Raw genomic sequence first — 24248 nt, 5'->3', positions numbered from 1 at the left:
AGGCTTGGAAAGTTTGGTTTTTAAAAAACTGTATCACTGTTGCTAGATTTATGTCTTTGTAGGTGAAACTTGATATCCTTTTTATAACACATGGTTTATGCTGGTTTTAATAATCTTGACCATTTTTATATTTAATTTTATATACTTCAAATCATCAAACTTTAATAATTTGATTAAAAATACAATATTATATATCATAGAGTTTTTTGTGAATATTGTTGAGAGATTTTTGTTTTAACGTTTATTAGAAATATTAATCAGTTTAGGTGAAACTCATGGCCTTTGTAAATTTTAGTAGGAAGTTTGTATATAAAAGGAAGGAAGGGAACTGCTTTGTGGCTTTGTTTTTAGTAACCTATCATTTTTCAAAAATAATGTTTAAATAATGACGACAAAATAGTCTAAAAGTGGCCTTTGAAAACAGCCGTAAGTTTAATGAAAAAATTAATGAGTTATTTTTAGTTACATATTACCTTCTCAGATTGAGTCCATGTTTTCTTCTTACAGTATGCTCTTTAGCATTAGATAACAAGGTTGTTAAGTTGTTGTTAAGTTAAAAACTTAAAAACTTTATAAGTATGGAACGATATTAAAGAACTAAAAATTTGTCAAATGGCTTAGGAGGGGTATGTGTGTGTGTATTATTTCAAGGACATATATTTTCTGTTTACCTGGTACTAGCTTATAAAAATTCATTAGATTGCGTAGATCAGAAGATTAAAGAATTAAAGATATAATTGCGTACCTTTTTTGTATGTTTTTAAGCATTACTTTTTATGATTTAATCTTCAGTTCACATAAATAAAAGAAGAGCCTGGGGTGTCATCCTTTAAGCAGTTCCTGATGTATGTCATTTTGGAGAATTACTTAGTGTGCTTGTGAAAAATACTAGTATTTATTTTAATTCATGACAGTTGAAGTTAATAGAAACGGTAGTGAATTCCCCAAGTAGTTATATGAGTGTATAAAATCAAAATTTTTTTTATTCTCAAAATTAAAAATATGTTCTGACTTGACTTTCACCTTTTTGAAACTTTTGTAATTTGTAGCTTAGATATTGATGCACAACTTGCTTTTAGTGAAATATTGTCAAGCATTATGAAAAACCTCATTTGAGCTGTTTTAAAGGTTCCTTTCAGCCTGTCAAATAATTATTCTGCCTTTTAAAAATTTAAAACACTTAGAATTTATTTTTTTTCAGTTAAGTTAGGAACACCTTAGTAAATGTATTTTGAGAAACATTTTAAGGCAGTGTGGTTGTCGTTGCAGGTTTATCAAGTAGAAGACGTGTGTGAAGAAGAAATGCCAGAAGAGTCCGATGAGTGTGTCCGGACGGACAGAACCCCACCACCACCCACACTGTCTCCAGCAGCTGTAACTGTCGGGAGAGAAGATTTGACTTCGGAACATCCTTTGTTAGGTAAGGAAATACTGAAATGTTGGGGAATTTTCTATTAGGTAAATGATAGCAACAAAGTTTAGTAAAGTTAGTGAAGTTTAATAACTGGAGATGGTATTAAGCTATTATATAATTGCAGCCAAATATAAATAGAATTCAAGATTTTTTTTAAATGGGGAACAATTAAAACAGTTGATGAGGAACCACCCAAATAAAAAACATTCTTTAGCTTTCAAATTTTCAGTGGTTTGCACAGATATATTTTATATGCCCATTCAGATTCATGTGTCAAGCTATTTCTAAGCTTGAAAAATTAGAATAAATCGAGTTCTATTAAAAGATTTCAGTTATGCTTTCCAGAAATCACAAAGCATTCTGAGTCATATCTGACATTCCTCATAATTGCTTTTGATCCAGGCTGTGAGTATGTTTTTAAAAGTGTTCTTTCCCAGACAGTTCTTAAATTAAACCTCACTAATTCTTACTAACGACATGGATTAAAAAATCAAAAAATCGTTGGCCTTAAGCATTTAAATTTTTATTCACTACTTTAGTGCTACTCATGAGATCAAGTAAATCTTTTGTATGCTCCTTCTCCTCCTCACAATATTAAAGTGACTGAATCCTGAGTGTTTTACTAAAACATTAGTATGACCTAGAGCCCAGTGTCTAAGTACTAAAAAAGACATAGTCCATGTTAGATTTTTATTTTTATTTATTTAATAAAAGCTTTTCTTTTTTTCCCCTTTAAATGTGGGGCTCGAACTCATAACCCTGAGATCAAGAGCTGCATGCTGTACTGACTGTTAGATTTTTTAAAAATTTATGAATAATTTATTTAGATTGGGGTTGGCGGACTATAGCTCATGCTTTAAATCTTTCTTGCTGCCTGTTTTTTTGCATGACCCATGAGCTGAGGATGGTTTTAAAAATTTTAAATGGTTGAAAAAAAAAATAAAAGAGTAATATTTCATGCCACGTGACAATTATGCCAAATTCAAATTTCATTGTCCATAAATAAAATTCTGTATAACACAGCTGCCTTCACTTATTCAAATATTATCTTTGTTTACTTTTGTATTACTGTGGCAAAGAAGAGTAGTTGCAGAGCCCATATGGCTGGCTCTTTATGGAAAGCTTGCTGACCCTTGACCCAGCTAATCTTGAGTCAGTCTTTCTTGTAAGGATTCAGTTCTCTTGAACATCTCTTGGCCCTCGTGATTATTTACAGTAAACAAGAACCACGATCACTTACAGGCAAACAAATTGTAACAGGACACTGACTTTGCTACCAAAGCTTGCCCTCCCTCTCTTTTTTTCAACTGCTACCAAAGCCTTGCCCTCCCTCTCTTTTTTTCAACTGCTACCAAAGCCTTGCCCTCCCTCTCTTTTTTTCAACTGCTACCAAAGCCTTGCCCTCCCTCTCTTTTTTTCAACTGTGCCAGCACTCTAACCCTTTCCTTCTCTCTGATATTCTCCCTTACTATACTATCAGTGTGAATCTTCGGAAAGCACAGAAGGGGGGAAAATCAGTGTTCTTCAATATTTTCTCCCTCCCAAGAAATAGAAAATGTTTAGTCAATGAAATGATATAAAATATTTAAGACAAGTTTAATGGTATTGCCTGTGTTTATTCATAATAATACCTCAAAAGATAGATTCAGGAAAATCTATAGTATTAAATCTTTGTAGTTTCTCTGAACTGAAAATGGATTTAACGTTGCTGCAGATTTCCTGGAGTTTGATTTAAAGGCAGAAATAAAAGTTTAATTGGATACTAAGCTTGCATTGTGACTGTGATTTAATTACCTAAAAAGCATTACTAATGGTAACGCAAAGAAAATTTAAACACTTCTGAAATATTGGAACACAATAACATCTTCACATTTTTTCCCTCAAGAATGCAGGGCAAGATCCTGTCAAGCAAATCCCTCTGGCTAAGTTGTCTGAGTACAATGTAGACTTCTGAATCTTCCTATAATTCATTCTTACTACTTTGCGTGTGAGGGGGAAAAGCAAGCACAAGTTGATTTTTATTTTTTTTATTTATTTTTTATTTTTTATTTTTTAAGGATTTATTTTATTTATTTGACAGAGATAGAGACAGCCAGCGAGAGAGGGAACACAAGCAGGGGGAGTGGGAGAGGAAGAAGCAGGCTCATAGCAGAAGAGCCTGATGTGGGGCTTGATCCCAGATCGCCGGGATCACGCCCTGAGCCGAAGGCAGACGCTTAACCGCTGTGCCACCCAGGCGCCCCACAAGTTGATTTTTAGAATAACTCTCATCAAATCATGAAATAAACTGACCTGCAGAAATAGAGGGATTTGTTTCCATCCAATATTCAGTTTTCATAAATCTCTAAAAATTCTTTAAAAGTGAAAAACATCCATAAAAAAGGGTGGAAGAAGCTCATAGATCTTGCGCAGAAAATGAGACTGTGAATAGGCAGAGAGTACCCTGTGGCAAAGTTCTGTCAGTTGTGTTTTCTCTCACAGTTATCTTAAATCTAAAGAGTGTGATAATTGTGGTTTTGTTCTACTGTAATACATCAGTGTTTCTCATATGTTTTATTTTAACAGCTGATTGTACACTGACAAGTAATAGCAATTAGCTTCTTCAAAAAGTCAGTAGTAACAGCTCTAGTTTTAACAACACTTAGGATGTTAAAAGATGGGTACATATGATCTAAAAATTAATTAGAACATACACCAAGCAATATTTTCTTAACAAACCATATTATACTTAATGCAGCTTTATATATATATATATATTTTAAAGCTTTAAAGCTTTTATTTATTTGTTTTAGAGAGAGGGAGGGAGAGCAGTAGCAGTGGGGGGTGGGGCGGCGGTGAGGGAGAGAGAATGTCAAGCAGACTCTGCATGAGCTGGGAGCCTGACATGGGGCTCGATCTCATAACCCTGAGATCATGATCTGAGCCAAAACCAAGAGTCAAATGCTTAACCGATTGAGCCACCCAGGTGCCCCAAGGCAGCTTTATATTTCTAAAGTAACAAAGTATCTTTAAATCTGTAAGGGACATTAAAATTTTATCTTATTTTTCAGTACCCCATAGATTTATACTTTCCTTCAGACAGGGAAAAATACCTTTCAGTCCCACTTTAGAATTTTATAATTTTTATCCCTTTTCCTCTAGGAGTAAATGTGAAGATTTGGTATGTAGGATAGGATTTTCCTGGAGTTTCTCAGTTTGGTAATGCATGTGTACAATACTGTGTGTGTTCCTGAAATCAGCAAACTAGCATTTTCTGTTGACTTTCTTGTTTAGTTTTTAATAAGGGATTGTGTAATTTTAAGGTGTTTTTCCTGTGCAGTTTATCTTGGTGGATTATTTGATGCCTTATCATAGCGCAGTGATAAGCTATATTATATTAATCACAATTTCTGAGTGTGAATTATTAGAGCTTTTCCATATCTGAGATTATACAGATGATCACTACACTATTTTCTTAGCTGAAATTTTTATTCTGTAGGGATTCCTGTTCTTTCTTTTTCACCTAACTGGGCTTTGTTTCGAGCATCTTTGATAGTGGTGTCAACCCTTTTCATACTAGTGGAGAGGAGTTAACCACAGCAGTTAAGAACATTGTCTCAGGAACTGATCCCAGCTCCATTACTTAATAGTTGTGTGCCCTCGGGCAAGTTACTTTATCTTTCTGTTTCCGCACTATGAGATGGAGATAACACCAGTACCTACTCTTGGGCTAGTTTTGAGGGTTAAATGGTTACAGCATGTGAGGCATTTGCACAGTACCTGGCATGTTAGTACTCGGTAAGTTGTAGCATTATCTTTACACTTGTGCTCTTTTTTTGCTATTTTTCTAAGACATCTGTACTCACTGATGTTTTTAGCTGCCAGCTGGTTCCATCTTCCCACTTTAGTACAGTGAGTAAAGGTTTGGTGCTATCGTATGGGTAGGTAAAGTCTGTCATAGGCTGTGGGGTCTATCTTATTGTGGTCTTCAGAGTTCGAAGGGGAGGGATCACAGTGATCCAACCCAATATTTTGCAATTGCCGGGCACTAAAGTGTTCCCCCAAATTGACATACACAGTGTCACTGAAGAATTGTTAAAAAAAAAAATTGTGCATGGATTTGGATTAACCTTACTACTTGAAATAAAGGTGATGCTGTGTAATCCTTTAAAAATCTCTACTTATTCTGTGGATTTTATGATCCTTTTTTATTTAAGTGTACTTTCTTTCTTTCTTTTTTTTTTTTTAAGATTTTATTTATTTATTTGACAGAGAGAGAGACAGCCAGCAAGAGAGGGAACACAAGCAGGGGGAGTGGGAGAGGGAGAAGCAGGCTCCCAGCGGAGGAGCCTGATGTGGGGCTCGATCCCAGAACGTCAGGATCACGCCCTGAGCCGGAGGCAGACACTTAACGACTGAGCCACCCAGGCGCCCCTATTTAAGTGTACTTTCAAAGTATTTTTTCCGCCATGCCATCTGGAGTACATAAATAGGAACATAGGGAATTTAATATCTGTGTAGCTTGAAATTTTTTAAAAAAGCAACAGTATTCATAATTATTCTTAAATTGACACTCTAAAACACTTTTCATATCTTATGGGACAGTTCTTTTTAACCAGGGTTGGAATGATCACTTTTAGCTAGTTATCCCCTTCTGTAAAGTGGGGATAATAGTAGCTTCTATCTCATAAGATTAAATGAGATTAAATATAAAGTTCTTAGAATGGTGTTTTAAAGCACCAGGTGTGGACTGTTAATAAATGTTTATTCTTGAATTTTGTTTCTTATTTGCCTGCACAGAATGCTAAAGATAAAAAAATGACTTTTTTTCCAGAGCAAGTGGAATTACCTGCTGTGGCATCAGTCAGTGCTTCAGTAATTAAATCTCCATCAGATCCTTCACATATTTCTGTTCCTCCACCTCCACTTTTACTTCCAGCTGCTACCACGAGGAGTAATAGTACATCCGTGCCCAGTAGCATTCCCAGTATAGAAAACAAACCTCCACAGGCTATTGTTAAACCACAGATCTTAACCCATGTTATCGAAGGCTTTGTAATTCAGGAGGGATTGGAGCCATTTCCTGTAAGTAGTAAGCAAATTTGTATTTTGTTAATTATTCATGTAGCATTATCTTTAAATGTAGTGTGTTGTTCTTTAATAAAATACTTACAATTTTATTTCAAAAAGTTGTCGATCCCTTGTCTAGAATTTCTCTATATATTCTTTATTTATTTCCAGATATATTTCTAGAATTTTTATGCTAGCTATTGTATAAACTAAGGGAAAAAATTTCAGGATATTAAGGATACCAGTTTTATAATTTTTAGAGAAAGATAATGGGAAGTTTACTCCAGTGAAATAAATCTTTCTTTTTTCTGTTTAAGGGGAGTGAAATGACACCTAAAGTGCATTATTTTTTTAAAATGGTGTTTCTTATATAATGTGATACTTTGTGATCTTTAACTTGAGTGCATAAAATAATAACTGCCCAATGACCTGATACTTCTGAAGTTACCCAGTTGATGGTTTATAATTAGCAAATAGATTTTCTCATTCTTAAATCTCAGCCTTTAGCCATATTTTAAAAATGCCTTAAAATATTCACATTGGAGGTGCTATTTCTGTCACTGAAAGTCTTATAAGTTGAGACTAGCTATACATAATTTATATGCTAATATCTAGAGATGAACGTCCATTTTTCCTTAGAAAATAAAGACAAGTGGCCAAAGTCAAAGCCAAAATCTAAGACAACAAAAGCATTCATTTCAAAAGCCTTTGAATTATACCCGGTGTTTTAGATTCATGGTGGTGAAGATCTTGCATTGTGATAGTGGGTTGCCTCATCATTTGCCTTGGCTTCAGTTAACTGTGTGTTTCAAATTTGGATCTCCTGTAAGAATTCTGATAGTGGAGCAGTATTTTTTCCCTGCTCCTCAGGGTTTGGATCTTTCAGTGCTGCATAAAGTCACTCAAACTTTTTGATTTTAATTTTTGCTCATCTGACAAATGGAGATGATACTTGGCTCTGAGGGTTGTTGTGAGGATTAAATGTGCACATGTTGTTCTGTGCAGTTCCTGGCACTTAGTACCCATAGTTGCTGCTATTAATAATCACTAGTGACAATGACAACTTTTTTTTCTGATTACAAAATTAATAATGTATTATCGTAAATGGAAAATATGGGAAATGTACAGAGCAAATAATCCCCAAGCAATACCACAATGTGTATTTTTTTAGGTATATATTTCATATGATCAAGAATATATATATGTAGTCCTTCTGTCAGTATATTTAGTTTTTGTTTTCTCATATGCTTAATAGTACTTTGGAAACATTTTGAAAGGTTACATAATACTCCACTTTATGGAAAACCATAATTTATGTAATCCTTGCATTATTATTGGACATTTTAGGTTTCCATATTTAGTAATTTCTTTAGCACAAATTTCTAAAAGTACAGATACTGAATCACATATATATTCATAAGGCTCATGATATATATTGCCAAATTATTTTCTGGAAAGATTGATTATTTATTTGCTTTAGTTTTATTTTTAAAGATTTTATTTTTAAGTTATCTCTACACCCAGTGTGGGATTCAAACTCACAACCCCAAGATCAAGAGTCACATGCTTTTCTGACTGAGTTAACCAGGCGCTCCTGGAAAGATTATTTAAATATATTCACACACTAGAAGTGTGAACTCTTAGCAGCACTGAGTATTAGTTTCTTCAGCAATATCCTTTGTAAATTTTACTTGAGGTATATTAAATATACTAACTGAAATGAACAAAATTTGAAAGTTCATGGGTGCTTTATTCTCTAAAGTTAAATGTAGAAATTTACAATAAGCTATCATTCACCATCTGGCAGATATTGGAGACTTAACCAGCATTCTTAAAGGAGGTTCTATATCAGATTAGCTAAAGGTTCACTCGTAAATCGGTAAATATTTTTGGTCTGGATTGTTTTTGCTGAGAACATTTCTAAAATAAGTAGTATTTATGTCTTAACCAAGTATATTGAACATAAGCGAATATTTTGTTATTGATTTTCATGCTAACGTTTGAGGATTTTTCCATTTCTTTTTGTGATCATAGTGGATTAGGTTGCTGAACTAGGTAGGAGTCAGGAGACTGAGTTCTAGTCCTGATTCTGCTTTTGTAAAGAAATCACCTAAACACTTAGAACATTAGTTCATTCATCTTTAAAATACATACAATAATGATCTATCCTGAGGAGACCAACCCTATGAGTAAAAAGGCTTATACATGAAAAATAAATCTTAAAAGTTGTTGCAGAAACAAAATTAAGGATACTGGTTAATCAAAATTTATAACCGATTTTTATTATTTATTTATTTTTAAAAAGATTTATTCACTTATTTCAGAGAGAAAGCATGAGCAAGCATGGGGAATGGGAGGAAGGGGTCAGGGGAGAGGGAGAGAGAGTCATAGGCAGACTCCGTACTGGGTGTGGAGCCCAGTGCAGGGTTTAATCTGATCTCACGACCCTGACATCACTACCTGAGCCAAAACTAAGAGTCATGCCTAACTGACTGCACCACCCAGGTGCCCCTATTACTGCCTTTTAAGGACATTTTTTAACTACTTGCCTAAACCAGGACACTAGGTTCTGTTTGACAGAGACTTTGAAGCATCCATACTGCTGATGATTTGAAATACAAACTGTTGATGTCCAGATTGCCTAAAATGTTCTTAAGGAATAAAGCACTTAGCGAATCAGTTCAACTGATCAGTTGAACAAGTAAATTAGCACAGATGCTGTTCATTTCAAGAGGTTTTTTAACCAAGTTATTTCTGAAAAGCCTTTTAAAAGATTATTTTATTCTCTCTTCTAAAGGTGAGTCGTTCATCTTTGCTAATAGAACAGCCTGTGAAAAAAAGGCCTCTTTTGGATAATCAGGTGATAAATTCTGTATGTGTTCAGCCAGAGCTACAGAATAATACGAAGCATGCAGATAATTCATCTGACACAGAGATGGAAGACATGATTGCTGAAGGTTTGTGGATTTTACTTAAGATACTGTTTAACTTTGACCTTTACCATTTGAAACAGGATATGGATTTTTATTCTACACATATTTTCACACACTAGGAAGCTATTCAGTTTTATTCTTATATAATGCATTATTTAACTGAGGTAAATGGAAAGCTAATCAGACCTTTAATGGATAAATAATTCAAATAAAAAGATTGATGTTTAATTTGCATAATGTCAATTTGATGTTTGAAGGCGTGTGGGAGGGAAAGTTCCATTGTATATGAAAGTAATTTAGAATTTTAGCATCAAAGCAACCGGTTCTCTGTCTTTTTTTTCTAAGCAGACTTAACTAAGTGACTGTTTTGCTGAGTTTGCTTAAAAATTTAAAGCTCCTGGGTTGTTTGGTTTTAGACTTTCCATATCCTGATGTTTGATGTCGGGTAGGTGTTAACAATTGTAGTAAGGATGTACTTGTCAATCAAGAGGTGATTAAATTTGTTCAAAGAAGAAAATATCACTAAATCTTCTTAATGTCAGAGATTCCTTCTTTATAGATTTTAGTCTAATAGTGAAATATTACAGAAAAGTCAGTCATATACAAATTTACTATAGGAAAACAAACACAAATAAATGCAGAAGTTATATATTTTATTTTTTATTGATTCTGATCATGGCCCTGTAATTGTGATACAGTTTAATCAAATAGCATTTAGTGTAGTCAGGGCTCTACAGTAGTGATTTAATTAACATCTGTGTCTAAGTAATTGTCCTTAATATCTTAGTATATTTCATCTAAAATTAATTAACATTCACATGTTTATTGAGCACGTATTATGTGTGCCTATACTTTGGTAAATTAAGCAAAATAGCATGCTGGTAAACAAAATAGTCTTCGCCCACGGTTTTCCTGTTTGTTCGGAGGGAGGCACCTGTGTCATTGTTAGTAGGTTATAAACTGTTGAAATGTATTATTTGAACAGCAAAGAGTATGCTAGTGGTATAAAATTTGGTTTTTACTGCTAACTTATATTGAGATCGGTTTGATTTTTTTTTCCCTTTAAAAGAATGTTAACAATGAAAAATTTCAAACATACATAGATTAGAATTGTATAATGAATCCTCACTCACCCAGACTCAGCATTGTTACCCAATTTCAAACATTATTTTTGCCACACCAGCTTCATCTATCCCTTTTGTTTTCCTCCCTCCATTCCCCCTCTTTCTCTGTTGCCTTTCTCTTTCTCTTCTTTTCTTCCCTCCTTTCTGTTTAAAAAAAAAAAATCATAGTCCTCATTTCATTTCACTGGTATATAACTCATTGTGCATTTCTAAAAAACATGCATTTTCTTATGTAACTATAGTGCTATATCATACAAAACAATATTAATAGTAATTCTTTGGGGTCATCTAGTACCTAGTTCATATTAAGATTTCCTCAATTGTATAATTGTATAAATTGTTATAAATATCCTTTTATAGTTATTTTTCAAATCAGAATCCAGACAGGTCTACATTTTGCCTTTTGTTATGAACTTAATTTCATTTAATTCCTGAATACTTTTATCTGAGAAAATGTTTCATTTGAGATGAAGAGTAGTAAAGATGAATATACAGGGTTTTTTTTCTTCTTTTTTTCTTTTTTTTGAGGGGGGAGGGGCAAAGGGAGAGAGAATCTCAAGCAGGCTCCATGCCCAGCGCGGGGTGGGGGAGGGCTGCTATGTGAGGCTTGATCTCACAGCCCCAGGAGCATGACCTGAGCCAAAATCAGGAGTCGGATACTTAACCGACTGAGCCACCCAGGTACCCTGCAGGGATTCTTTTTCTTGCCTTGAACTACAAGAAGTGTATAAATGAAAGTTCTGGGCTACAAAAAATATATATTGTGCCCTGTTGTGTGTACACATTGGAGAAAAATGGAAAACTGCTTAGGAAGCTTCACAGCATATGTCATGATACTCGTGGTTTATAATAGACATACAGCATATGTTAGACTGTGGTAGAATCTGAGAGGAACTTTTGATCTAGTAGGAACTAGTGAATTTAAGATAACTAAGGAGTAACGTAAATTTTAAATGAATTGTATAGATGGTAAGAATTTGGGACTTTAAAACTGATTTTAAAACCAGTTGAGATAAACCACACTGTGGTTTTGGAACTGAAATGAGGTATCACCTCGCACTGGTCAGAATGGCTAGTATCCAAAAGATAAGAGACAAGAAATAGCAAGTGTTGGAGAGGATGTGGAGGAAAGAGAACCCTCATGCACAGTTGGTGGGAATGTAAATTGGTGCAGCCACTCTGGAGAATAGTATGGTGGTGCCTCAGAAAACAAAAAAAGATGTACCATATGATCCAGTAATTCCACTTCTGGGTATTTACCCAAAGGAAATGAAAACACTAATTTAAAAAGATACATGCACCCCTATGTTTATTGCAGCATTATTTACAATAGCCAAGATAAGGAAGCAGCCTAGGTGTCCATCATCAATAGATGAATGAATAAAGAAGATGTGGTATGTATACACAATGGAGTATTTCTCAGCCATAAAAAAGAATGAAATCTTGCCATCTGTGACAACATGGATGAATCTATAGGGTTTAATGCTAAATGAGATAAGCCAGATTGAGAAAGACAAATACCCTATGATTTCACTCATATGTGGAATCTAAAAAATAAAACAAGCAAACAAATAACAATAGAAAGAAACAGACATAAATATGGAGAACAAACTGGTGGTTGCCAAAGGAGATAGGGTGGGAGGATGGGTGAAATTGATGAAGGCGATTAGAAGGTACAAACTTCCAGTTATAAAATAAATAAGTCACAGGGCTGAAAAGTGTACAGAATAGGGAATATAGTGACTAATATTGTAATACACTTGTAGCAAGTATTTCATGAGTATAATTGCTGAATGACTGTTGTGCACCTGAAACTAATTTAATATTACATGTAAATTATATTTGCAATTAAAAAAAACCTGGGTGATGGAATGTTCTGAATATGTCTATTAAATCCATCTGGTCCAGTGTTTCATTCAAAACCACTGTTTCCTTGTTGATTTTCTGTTTGAATGATCTGTCCATAGTGGAAATGGGGTGTTAAAGTCCTCCACTATTATTGTATTACTGTCGATTATGTCCTTTATGTTTGTTAGTAACTGTTTTATGTATTTGGGTCCTCCTGTGTTGGGTGCATAAATAATTACAATTGTTATGTCTTCTTGTTGAATTGTCCCCTTTATTAGTGTCCTTTGTCTCCTCTTACAGTCTTTGTTTTGAAGTCTGTTTTGTCTGATTGCTGTCCCAGTTTTCTTTCGCCATTCATTTGCATGATAAATGTTTCTCCATCCCCTCGCTTTAAATCTACAGGTGTCTTTCTGTCAGAAATGAGTCTGTTGTAGGCAGCATATAAATGGATCTTGTTTTTTTATCCATGCTGTCACCCTATCTTTTGATTGGAGCGTTTAGTCCAGTTATGTTCAAAGTAATTATTAGATATGTACTTATTGCCGTTTTGTTACTTGTTTTATGGTTATTTCTGTACAACACTTGAAAAGAATGCAAACTGGTACAGCCACCATGGAAAACTGTATGGAGGTTCCTCAAAATATTAAAAATAGAACTACTCTATAGTTCTACTCTACTCTATAATCCAGTGATAGCACTATATACCCCCCAAAAACAAAAACACTAATTAAGAGGGATATATGCACCCCTGTGTTTATTGCATCATTATTTACAACAGCCAAACTATGAAAGCAGCCCAAGTATCCATCGATGGATGAATGGATAAAGAAGATGTGGTATATACATACAAAGGAATATTACTCAGCCAAAAAGAAGAATGAAATTTTGCCATTACAACAACATGGATAGAGCTAGGGAATATAATGCTAAGTAAAATAAGTCAGAGAAAGACAGCTAACCATATGATCTCACTCATGTAGAATTTAAGAAACAAATGATCAAAGGAAAAAAAAGAGACCAAGGAACAGACTCTTAACTGTAGAGAACAAACTGGCTTCCAGAGGGGAGGTAGGTGAAGTAGGTGATGGTGATTGAAGAATATGCTTATCATGATGGAAAACAACAACAACAAACGTGGCTGAGATTATTGCCAGTTTGGTAAGTTTTCTGTAGAGATGGGATTTGACCTGGGTCTTGGACGATAAAACATAGATAACAAACAGGAAGAGCCTTTCAGATTGGAACCATGAATAAATGTACAAAGGATGTTCACATAACTTCAGGAGGGGGCAGTGAGGAGTGGACTGTGGGCTTAGAGAAATAGTGAGAAGTAAGGGGCGCCTGGGTGGCTCAGTCGTTAAGCGTCTGCCTTCAGCCCGGGGTGTGATCCCAGGGTCCTGGGATTGAGCCCCATATCGTGCTCCTTGCTCAATGGGAAGCCTGCTTCTTTCTCTCACACTCCCCCTGCCTGTGTTCCCTCTCTCGCTGGCTGTCTCTGTCAAATAAATAAAATCTTAAAAAAAAAAAAAAAAGAAATAGTGAGAAGACTGGCAGAATCAGATTCTAGAGTATTTTGGATAGTTGACCAAGTCGTTAGGAGTTGTCTTCTTGTCAAGAGGATGCTTACTGAAGATTTTTAGGTAGGTTATGTGAAAGGGGTGTTTTTAGAGCTGCTGGTCATCTGTAGGATGAGTGTAGGTTTGGTCTGTAATTGATACTTGTAGTTATAGTGGGAAGAGGAAGGAAAGGATTTATGGAAGACAAGGCAAAGGGTAGTTTAACAGGAGAAGTTACCAGAGTAAAGAAAAGGAAGATTTAAAAATGATTGATCTATGCATTGAGTAGTAAATAAGCCATAGAGATCTAATGCATAGTATAACAAATATAGACAACAGTATTCCTTAGAGACTAAAACTTAAGTATTCCAGTCACTAAAAAGGATAACTATGTAAAGTGATAGAGGGTGATGGAGGTGCTAAATATTGCTACAACAACAACCATAATATATAAATGTATCAAATTAACACATTGTACACTTAAATGTGCACAGTGTTATAAGGTAAATATAGTTAAAAAAGATTAATCTGTTTCATAGTGGAGCTTTATTTACATAAAATATGCCAAATTTTTAAATACTTCATAATTTAATTTCCCAAGGTAATTTTATAAAGTGTTTCTATAACTGTGTACTTCAGTACTATAGAGTGAAATGAAGTCATTTATTTACTGGCTTTAGTACTATATACAGTGTAATTCAGTACTTAAAAACTTAGTGTGAGGATTATTGTCTTTTTAGAGGATAAACTCTGTTTCTGGTTCTGTAATATCTCCAACCAGTAGACTGTGATTTACCAAAATATCTTGTGGCTTCCCTGGTAAATCATCATATCATGATTTCTGGCTCACTGCCTCTCTCTTTCGCTTCTTATCGTTAAGGGATCTCAAGTTTTCTGGAAAACGAAAAAGTACTCCTCACAAAAAAGGGGACATCTCTTAGTTAGGATATATATTTGGCCACTCCATTAGAAACCCAGAATAATTTTTGATTAAATAAGGTAGAAGTTTAATTTTTGCCCCAATGCAAGCAGGTGCTGGGCACCCAAGCTGCCAGCTGCCAGTGTGTTATGGCTCTCTCGTCCCTAGAATGCTGCTTTCGTTTCCAAGATGGCTAATTTTCATTTTCACATTCTAATCAGTGAAGTGAGATGGGGGAAAAGGACACCACCTGGTATTTGCAAGCATTTCCATTCACATGTCATGGATGGCCACACCTAGGGCAGAAACCGTAGTTTATTTTCAGAGCCCATATAACCTTGCTGAAAATTAGGATTTTGTTACTGTGGGAAAAAAGTGAAGAATGGATGTTGGAGAATTACCAGCTGTTTATGCCATAGACTTCCATCTTTATTAACTAAAGCAACAATTTTTGAACTCATTTGGCTCTGTAATTTTTTATTCACAAATGTGAAAAAGTAGCCTTGGTAATACCAAATCTGTTAAAATTCTGACAAACATGAGAACAGGGATTTTTGAAGGTTAATGTTCCTCTCTTCGTTATGAGAAATAAAACCGATGTTCATTTTTTGTTAGGTTGTCTTGCCTTAGACCATACCTGTTTGGATCTCCCCTCTCTCACCAGCAAAAACATGTCTTCTCCTTTATAACGGATTCTAACCCATTATCAGGTGTTATATATTGCTACATTAATGAATACAAGCTTTTTAAAGCTTTCAGTGTAGTCTGGAAATGGAACAACTTGACTAGATTCTTTGGGGCCAGATTGGTGGCAGTGGTGGTGGAATGAGAGGTTCTGTCTCCTGTCAGACCAGGTTACAAGCATGACAAAGTGAAAACAATACTGGAAGTTATGACATCAGTTCCCAGGAATGTGTTGTTGAGCCACAGTTGTGTAAAAGCCATTTCTAGGTCATTGGAAGAAGCAATTTTAATTTTACTTGTTTTGAGACTCTTTCTCATTGCTACTCACCGGATGACTTGCTTATGAAGGTCGTCCTGAAAATTTTTTTACAATGAACTCTTGCTGGTTCATGATTTGATCAGTCATGTTTATATATTTGGATGTCCCTTGGAACTTTAGATATTTCACAGTATGTTTTTTAGTAGTTCTTGCAGTCTTATCTTGATTTAGCACTTTGCTGTTTGCTGCTTCAGTAACACTAAGATAATGTGACTGCTTAAATTTTCTGAGTACGTGTCATCCATGTCTACGTTTCAGAGTCCCTTTCTTCATCTTATTTGGTTAAATGAGTAACACAGAGAAGCACACAGGGGGCTCAGAGCTAAAGGCTTTATTTAGTGAAGTATGCTTTTTTACTTGTTCTACGTGACTTGGCATAGGAATTATGGTGATGCAAGAACATGGCAGAATATGGTGGATTTAAGATTGTAACAGTTACAAAAAAGAATGTAACCATTTTTACTTGTAAAATACTTATTACAGGTCTTGGTACTCTTAATTCTTATGTGGAAAATAGGAAACGGAACTGTCACTTTTTATGTCTCCTATCTACTGGGTACTCATGTAGTCTCCATTGCAGTTCTTTGGGAAAGGTATTATAAACCTCATTTTACAGATGAAGATACTGTGGGTCATGAAAATACAATTTATTGCTTATAGGTGATCACTGCTTATACTTGAGGATTTAGGTAGGAAGTTTCCTTGGGTCTAATAATATGGCTTGAAGAAAATTATGGATATAGAGGTGGAGGGAAGGACATTCTAACTTAATAGAGAGCGCTCTGACAAAAAGGAGAAGTTCGAAATTATAAAGTTAATTGTGATTTTTAAGATTAAAATTTTTTTTGTTTTAATATGATATACCTCAAAGGGACTGTTTTACAGTTAGATATGTGTCTCTGTATTTTCTGTTGTACCTTTGAAAATGTTATCTTACATGCTCCTCTAAAATCAAGCTAATCAAAAGTTTAGCTTCTTTTTGAAGTCACCCTCATTCTCTCCAGTTACAAATAAGTGTTCTCTGCTATGTGTCTTCAGAGCACCATGCACCGAAGTTCACTTTCTACACAGTGCTTTTTGAGAGTGTTTGTTGTGAAGGTTGTTACTTTGCCTTATTCATCTTCGTTTCTTTTACACTGCTCAATAAAGTTATTTGCCCATTTTAGGTATTGGATTCTTAACAAAATGAACCTTTAAAAATGCATTGCTTATTTATACAGAGAAAACTCCATTAAAATGCTTATGGAGGAGTAAGAGGGAGTTGGTGGAGGCAGTTGTTTTTGGAGTATTTTTCCTGCCACAGTGGCTATGGATTGAAAAGTTAAAAGACCATTCCTTTTAGTTTCCTGGAGAGACTGAACTAACTGTATCCAACCAAAGTAGATGCGATAAGAAAATCTGCCACAATTAAATTTTTGGAAGTTTTCCCCTTTGTTTCTTTCTTTTTTAGAGACATTAGAAGAAATGGACAGTGAGTTGCTCAAGTGTGAATTCTGTGGGAAGATGGGATATGCTAATGAGTTTCTTCGGTCAAAACGATTCTGCACTATGTCCTGTGCCAAAAGGTATTCCTATTCCCTTGACTTTCCTAAAGCGGAAACCAAAAACTATTGTAAGAAAGCCAAAAAACGTGTAGAATTTACGTTGCCAAAAGGAAGAATATCAAATAGGCATTATCTGGAGCTACTTTGATATTTAGTTACTAAATTTTGCTCTGTGAATTACAATAGTCATAACATTTACAGTGAGTTTTACAGCATATTCTCACATTGAAGTAGCAATCTCTTGGTAAGAATACGCTTAGGAGAATGTCTCTTGTGAACAGACCTACTAGTCCTTAAGGTATCAAAATAGTATTTGTTTTATCACCTCATTGTTTGATCAGTATGAAAATACCAGGATTTACTTTGTTTTGTTTTAAACTGTTTTTATTTATACCCTGTTTATCCTGGGTTTTTAAGTGGGATAGCTGCAGCACTAGTTCCCTGCATTATTAAATCATCAGAGAGCAAATAGGTCTTTTCTAAATCTGTTTTCAATAGTAATATGATAGGTAAACTGTATTCATAACTAAAGAAATGTTCAGTATCTTCATTGTTTTCATCACAGGTTTAGTTTCCATTAAAAAAAAAAAACCCTCTGATACTGATGATAAATCCTAATATAGGTATTTACCACTAGAGGTAAAGTGTATGCACAGGTTATTTTGAAGTTTGTTCTCTGTTCCAAGAAGTGATTATTCTCTCAAAGAATATAAGATTTTTTTTTTTAATTTATTTTTTAAAAGAGTTTTATTTATTTATTTCACAGACACAGCGAGAGAGGGAACACAAGCAGGGGGAGTGGGAGTGGGAGAAGCAGGCTTCCTGCCGAGCAGGGAGCCCGATGCGGGGCTCGATCCCAGGACTCTGGGATCATGACCTGAGCCGAAGGCAGACGCTTAACGACTGAGCCACCCAGGCGCCCCAAGAATATAAGATCTTAATTGTTTTTATCTAGGGATTTTCTTGCATGAACATATTATTTTGTATGATGCCACTACAATATATTTAGTAAAACTTAAGATAAATAAATAATGGGAGTATTTTCCTCCAAAAATGGCTTCATTTGGTTTCTCAAGTTGTCAGTCTTTTATTCACATGTTATCTCGTGTTACTGATAGCCTTAACCAAGTTATGTAACTCCTGTTTTAACTCGGGAGTTTTCCAGTTTGCATACATCACAAGAAAGATGGGTGGCTCTCTAAGTCATTAACAACTGTGAGGGAAAAGGATGGCTTTTCAGACTATTTTAAATGTCTTGACTATTAAATATTTCAGAACATTTAACACTATCATCACTCCTCCCAGAGATGATTGCTGAGTTCAAAGTTGTTATACCTTTAGGTGAACCTCTTTAGGGGGTAAGGGATCCTAATATAAGGGGAATGCAGAAGAGAGAGCAAGGAGGACAGGATAAATTAGGTCAGGGAAGGACTGCTATCTACATGTCTGCCTTGGGGACCTAAATATTGAGGGACTAAATAGCAAGTGCAAGGTTAGTCTGTCTGTTCTCTAGTCAGTGGGGAAGGAAATTTTGTAGATTACTGTGAGTGGAAATCAGAAACCTGTAGAGCTGAGCGCACAGGTCAGCATATTGAACACAGCGGGGGCTTGTTGAATCGTTTTAGGGTAAAAGGAAGTGGCCATCAGGGCACTTTTTTAAAAATCTATTTTTTTGGGGAAAAAATAGCCTATTTATTTTCATAGCATTCTTTACTTCCACCTCCCGATATTTTCATAAAACGTAGATGAGGAAAATTTATTTTGTTATTTCTATATTGGTCCTAGAATAGTTATCAATAGCAAAGTTCATTGGGATTTATTCTTGTCCTTTTTCTGAGAAATATTCTAGAGCAAAGGAGTTTTGAAAATAAGAAATCACAGTGACAGTTTTATATGTGTTAAAAAGGAACTACATATTTTTCTTTGCCTTTCTTTAGCTTCTCAGAAATTTGTTTCTTAGATTATTTTTCACTCTTCTTTCTAGAGAAGGGGTTGGCAAACTACCCAGGCCAAGTCCTTCGTGTAGCCTGTTTTTGGATGGTGCCTGAGCTAAGGATGGTTCTTAAATTTTTAGATGGTTGAGAAAAACATGAAAAGAAGAATAATATTTCATGACATATGAAAATTATGTGAAATTCAAATTTTGGTCTAAGTAAAATTTTATTGGAACATGGCCGTGCTCATTGTTATTGTCTATGGTCGCTTTCATGTTACAGTTCCAGAGGTGAATAGTTGTGACAGAGACTTGTATTGCCCACAAAGCTTAAAATATTTACTGTCTGGCCCTTTGTAGAAAAAGTCTGCCGGTCCTGTTCTAGGCCTTGAAACCCAGTAAATAGCATAGGACTCTTTTAAACTGTCACCATGCCTTATAAAGGTCTATATTAAAAAATACTAGTCTATTTTGATAAAATGAAAATAATCTTTCAGCTAACTTTAAAGAATTATGTGTATTTGAATTTCCTGAATAGTGAGAACTATGAATTCCTTGTGTAACTCTGAAATCTCAACTTTACATTTTCACTTTTTGATTTCAGTAATATTTGAAAAACTTTTCACTAGCCATTTGAGATTTCCCCCTCTCTTCTCCCTTAACTTCTTTATATTAATCTCTCTTCAGAAATGATTACTTGGGAAAACACCAGTTTGAACATCTACACAATTCATTCATAACGTTGTTTTCTCCTGACCCTTGAATTATTTTGCAAAAAATCGGTTATCATCTGTATTTTGCATGAAGTTTCCCACTATCATGCTGTTATTAGGAGAAAATATCAGTACCTTGTTGTAGGTGTCCAGTAATGTATTGAGAGCTATATTATGAAATATACAGAGGCCATTTTTGACTGTCAGCATAAGTAAATCCATTGAACACTGTGGTTTACTTTCTGAGGTATTGCAGGCCTTAATGAAGTATCTGGCACTTACTGATTCACAAGTGCACTTTAAAGTCATAATTAAATACAAATGGAGTGTTCCATATATCGTTTAATATTTTTTCTTACTTGAATTTCTTAGGTACAATGTTAGCTGTTCTAAAAAATTTGCACTTAGTCGTTGGAATCGTAAGCCTGATAATCAAAGTCTTGGGCATCGTGGCCGTCGTCCAAGTGGCCCTGATGGGGCAGCAAGAGAACATATCCTTAGGCAGGTCTGTAGAAACCTTGCTTCAATGTACTATACCCTTTTCCGAAACGCAAGGAAAGTGCAATGCTGTATTTTACTTGTACTACATTTTCCAGCTTCCAATTACTTATCCATCTGCAGAAGAAGACTTGGCTTCTCATGAAGATTCTGTTCCATCTGCTATGACAACGCGCCTGCGCAGGCAGAGTGAGCGGGAAAGAGAGCGTGAGCTTCGGGATGTGAGAATTAGGAAAATGCCCGAGAACAGTGACTTACTACCAGTTGCACAAACAGAGCCATCTATCTGGACAGTTGATGATGTCTGGGCCTTCATCCATTCTTTGCCTGGTATGTAATGCACCACTTAGGCCTTACATTTTCCTCGTGCGTTCACCACAGGAGTATTAGATCCATCCACACCTATTGCACGAAAGGGCTAGAGAAGTACTGTGTATATGTATTAATTAAATGGCATTTGCTATTGAAATGTGATCTGTTTCCTCTTGCTTATTCCCTCAGCACAACTGGGTATTTTCTCATACCCCCCAAGTCGATAAAAACTGACTAGTCCTGCTTCTGCTGTGACACCTCAGCCGGTGAAGATATTAAAGGTGCTCTCTTCTCTTCAGTCTGATTTCTCTCGAGAGGTCAGTAGAGAGATTGAGTCAGACACTTCTTCCCTTCTGCTCTTCTATTTTTCTATTCTATTTCCTCTTTATTTCCTTATTTAACCTTTTTTAAATAAAATAAGAGAGACTATATATATATATATTTATTATTATTATTATTTTTTTGCATTTTAGAAAGCTAAACAAGACCTTTTAGAATATGATAACATTTTGGTTTCTTTTTAAAAAATCAAGCTGGTTCTCTTAAAGGAAGCTGCATTCCTTGATTCTTCTCAATAAGTAGACATCAAGAACACTTCTAAAATTTGATTTTTTAAGTAGACAACTAAAATTCAGTTATGATATTCCATTCCAATATTGAGGGTAACTTTCTTATTTATGTTTTTCTGCTCTCTCATTTTGGTACTCTTTCCATCAGCTTAATTCTTTGTGTTCTTTATCTTTTTTTTCTTTAATGCAGCAGTCTTTTATATCTACTTTCTTCAAGGGGCTGGTTACTAAAGATAACTGCACCATTGCTCATGATCAGAGCCACACTGATTATATATGTAAAGACTATTTTTTTAAAATCAGCAAATCTTACTCATTTTGACCTTATGAATGTAGAAAACAAGGAGATTTTTTAAATGTTTGCTCCATTTTGATTTTATTGTGAGTCACACTATTTCTCTTGATACAAGCTTTCCAGAAAAATATATCCCCTTTGACCCCTACAGACTTAATAAAATTAATCCGGCTGTTTTTGCTGATTAGTCTTTCTGTGAAGGTAACCACTATCTCAGAAGCAAACTAGAGTTAATGTGCTGAGTGAAGAAAGTATATTCAGAACTGTTAACTGCTTTAAAAAAACAACTGCCTGCCATTTTACCTTATATCAACAGAATTCTATGATGTTTTATTATTTTTTCAGTAGCTTGTTTCAGAAATGCTAAATAAGTTTTTTATTATTTTTTTAAACAAGATATGGTCACTTTTAAAGAAAGATTGCAGTTGTTTAAAGAGAAGATACATTTTTCATGGAAGATTTTTAAACACGTACCTAAGGAAACGTAGGTGTGAGTTAAGTGCTAACCATATAGGTTTTGAATCCGCTTTAAAACTGACATGTTAGAAGATGGTGAGTCTTCACTGGTTGTGGTTTTAATATTTAATGACATAAATTTTAGTTTTTAGACCAGTCTAGATATCTTGAATTAACACCAGAATCTCTGCTGATCCCCTGGGGTTGGACTTTGATTCTGTCATCTTCAGTGGTCTCAGTCTTCCACGTGGGGCGTTGGAACTGTTAGCCTGATTTCTCATTTGGGGAAACTATTTCCTTTTCTTTGGGGAGGAGCGTTGGTTCATATCCTGAGGAAAGTAATTGGTCAAATAATTAACAAATAATAGGTCTCTGATTCTTCCAGCATCTCATATGCTTTTTTTTTAGGGCTAATTTTCTAACTTTCCCCAATATCCATTTGCTATGAGGTTACTTTGGCTGCTGTATTAGAACAAGGGCTAAACTCCTTTGTCTCATTCTTGCTTCATTTCACTTAAAAAAAAAAACATGATTGCTTATGTTTGAGATGCTTACCTTAGTTCATCAAGACCTAATTTTGTTGCCAGTTGTTTAGAGAACATTACTTATCATTAAAGGGAAACTGCTTTATAATTTAGAATTGCTTGGTACTGTTGAAGAGTCTGCTTTGCTTTTAGTGATTAAATGGGAGTACTTCCAAACTGCTTTGACGGGCTAGGCTTATTTATGTGATCAGTTATATCTTCTTTCTCAGTGTTTCTTTCTGAATAATCCCTGTGGCCTAAAGTAAATCTCATATCAGAAAACGCTTTTGTCTTCATTTCTCTATGTTCCTCTGGCCCTTGTAATCATCTTTTGAGCCTCTTTCAAGCTCATTCAGGGCTGCATTGTTTTTCTTCCCCCAAGTGGTCTACCTCCAACCTTTCCTCATAGAATGTACAAACTTACACATTTTGTAATCTCTTGTATTTTCTTTCTTTCCAGTTGAGATAGGCTTCCCTCTCTCATCAGGGCACCTATATTTACTCCTGGAGTTTTCTCTTTTTTGTGTGTAATGTCATCTTGTGAACCATCCTGGTGGGACCACATTAGAGCTGTATGCTGTATATCCAATCTCAGAGCTGCTACCAAACTGGAAAATTATTTTCTTCTGGGCTGCCTGGGTGGCTCAGTCAGTTGAGTGTCTGACTCTTGGTTTTGGCTCAGGTCACGATCTCAGGGCCTTGAGATTGGAACCTGCTTAAGATTCTCTCCCCGTCTCTGCCCCCCTCCCATACACACTCGTGTGCGTGCTCTCTAAATTAAAAAATATATATTTTCTTCTAATTTTTGTGCATTAAAAAGGTCTCTACGGGAATGATTCTTATTTTCAATTAACTGTAGTTATCTTCTTAACTCTTGATACAGTGCAGAGGTCAATTTATTCTGTATTTATTGATTTGTGAATCTGCAGATTTGGTTTCTCTGTAGGCATATGATAAAGTAGGAATTAACCTAAAAACATATGACTATTGGTTTTCATAATACTAATATTAGGACTTGTTTATGTAATATTAAGTGGCAGGTGATATATTTTCACCAGCCTTACTGAGATCATTTTTGTGCAGAGTGTTTTGTTTTGGGTTTAGCTGGAAAAGTGGCTGGACATTGCAGACCTTGGTTGGGACTTGTCCAGTTGCAGAGGTCCGTGCCCATCCTGATAGCTGCTTCTGGTGACACAAAGCCAGCAATGCTGACTGGTTGCTGCAATTGGGGTATGTTTTACACGAGTCCCTGGGGGCAATAAGTCCTTTTAGAGAAGTAGATTCTAATGTCAGAAACTCATCGAACTTTAGAGCTCAGAATACCTTGAGCATCTAAACAGTTTTTGAAAATTCATTTTTCTTAAATGAGTTTCTGGAAAAATATTTGCTTCTGCCTTCCCCCCCTTTTTCTTTTTTAAGTAATTTTATTTTTTCATTTCTATACTAATGTATAGCATAACTGCTCTTTGTTGTGGTTGGCTTATGAAGTTGTGATCTAAAATTCTGAAGATAATGCATTCCTACACAATCATGCGTTTCCCAAAACATTTTTTTGTAC

At 35.1% G+C, this 24248-nt stretch overlaps 2 protein-coding genes across 10 annotated transcripts in view; one reads left to right on the top strand and one right to left on the bottom strand.

Annotated features, from left to right (window-relative positions):
• Positions 1-24248, top strand: part of PHC3 (polyhomeotic homolog 3) — a 77772-nt gene that overhangs the window by 42686 nt on the left and 10838 nt on the right. For 6 of the 8 annotated variants that reach the window (XM_087861387.1, XM_087861386.1, XM_087861385.1 and 3 more), the window contains 6 exons: positions 1270-1420; positions 6228-6478; positions 9261-9420; positions 17297-17411; positions 20409-20541; positions 20633-20864. In XM_087861387.1, the coding sequence (XP_087717513.1) occupies positions 1270-1420; positions 6228-6478; positions 9261-9420; positions 17297-17411; positions 20409-20541; positions 20633-20864 (1042 nt within the window). Of the gene's footprint in view, positions 1-1269; positions 1421-6227; positions 6479-9260; positions 9421-17296; positions 17412-20408; positions 20542-20632; positions 20865-21035; positions 21162-24248 lie in introns of those variants that run through there. The other 2 variants (XM_087861384.1, XM_045788625.2) reach the window with 2 other exon arrangements.
• The window catches only part of GPR160 (G protein-coupled receptor 160), a 59302-nt gene continuing 56211 nt past the window's right edge, over positions 21158-24248 (bottom strand). For both annotated transcript variants that reach the window (XM_045788627.2, XM_045788626.2), the window contains one exon: positions 21158-22495. The gene's annotated coding sequence lies outside the window, so the exon portion shown is untranslated. The remainder of the gene's footprint in view (positions 22496-24248) is intronic.

This window comes from Ursus americanus, chromosome 4, assembly GCF_024610735.1.
Source record: "Ursus americanus isolate L20-20 chromosome 4, mUrsAme1.1.p, whole genome shotgun sequence".
NCBI classification, from domain to species: Eukaryota; Metazoa; Chordata; class Mammalia; order Carnivora; family Ursidae; genus Ursus; species Ursus americanus.
The sequence above is the reverse complement of the archived record's forward strand: the minus strand, read 5'-3'. Positions and strand labels throughout refer to the sequence as shown.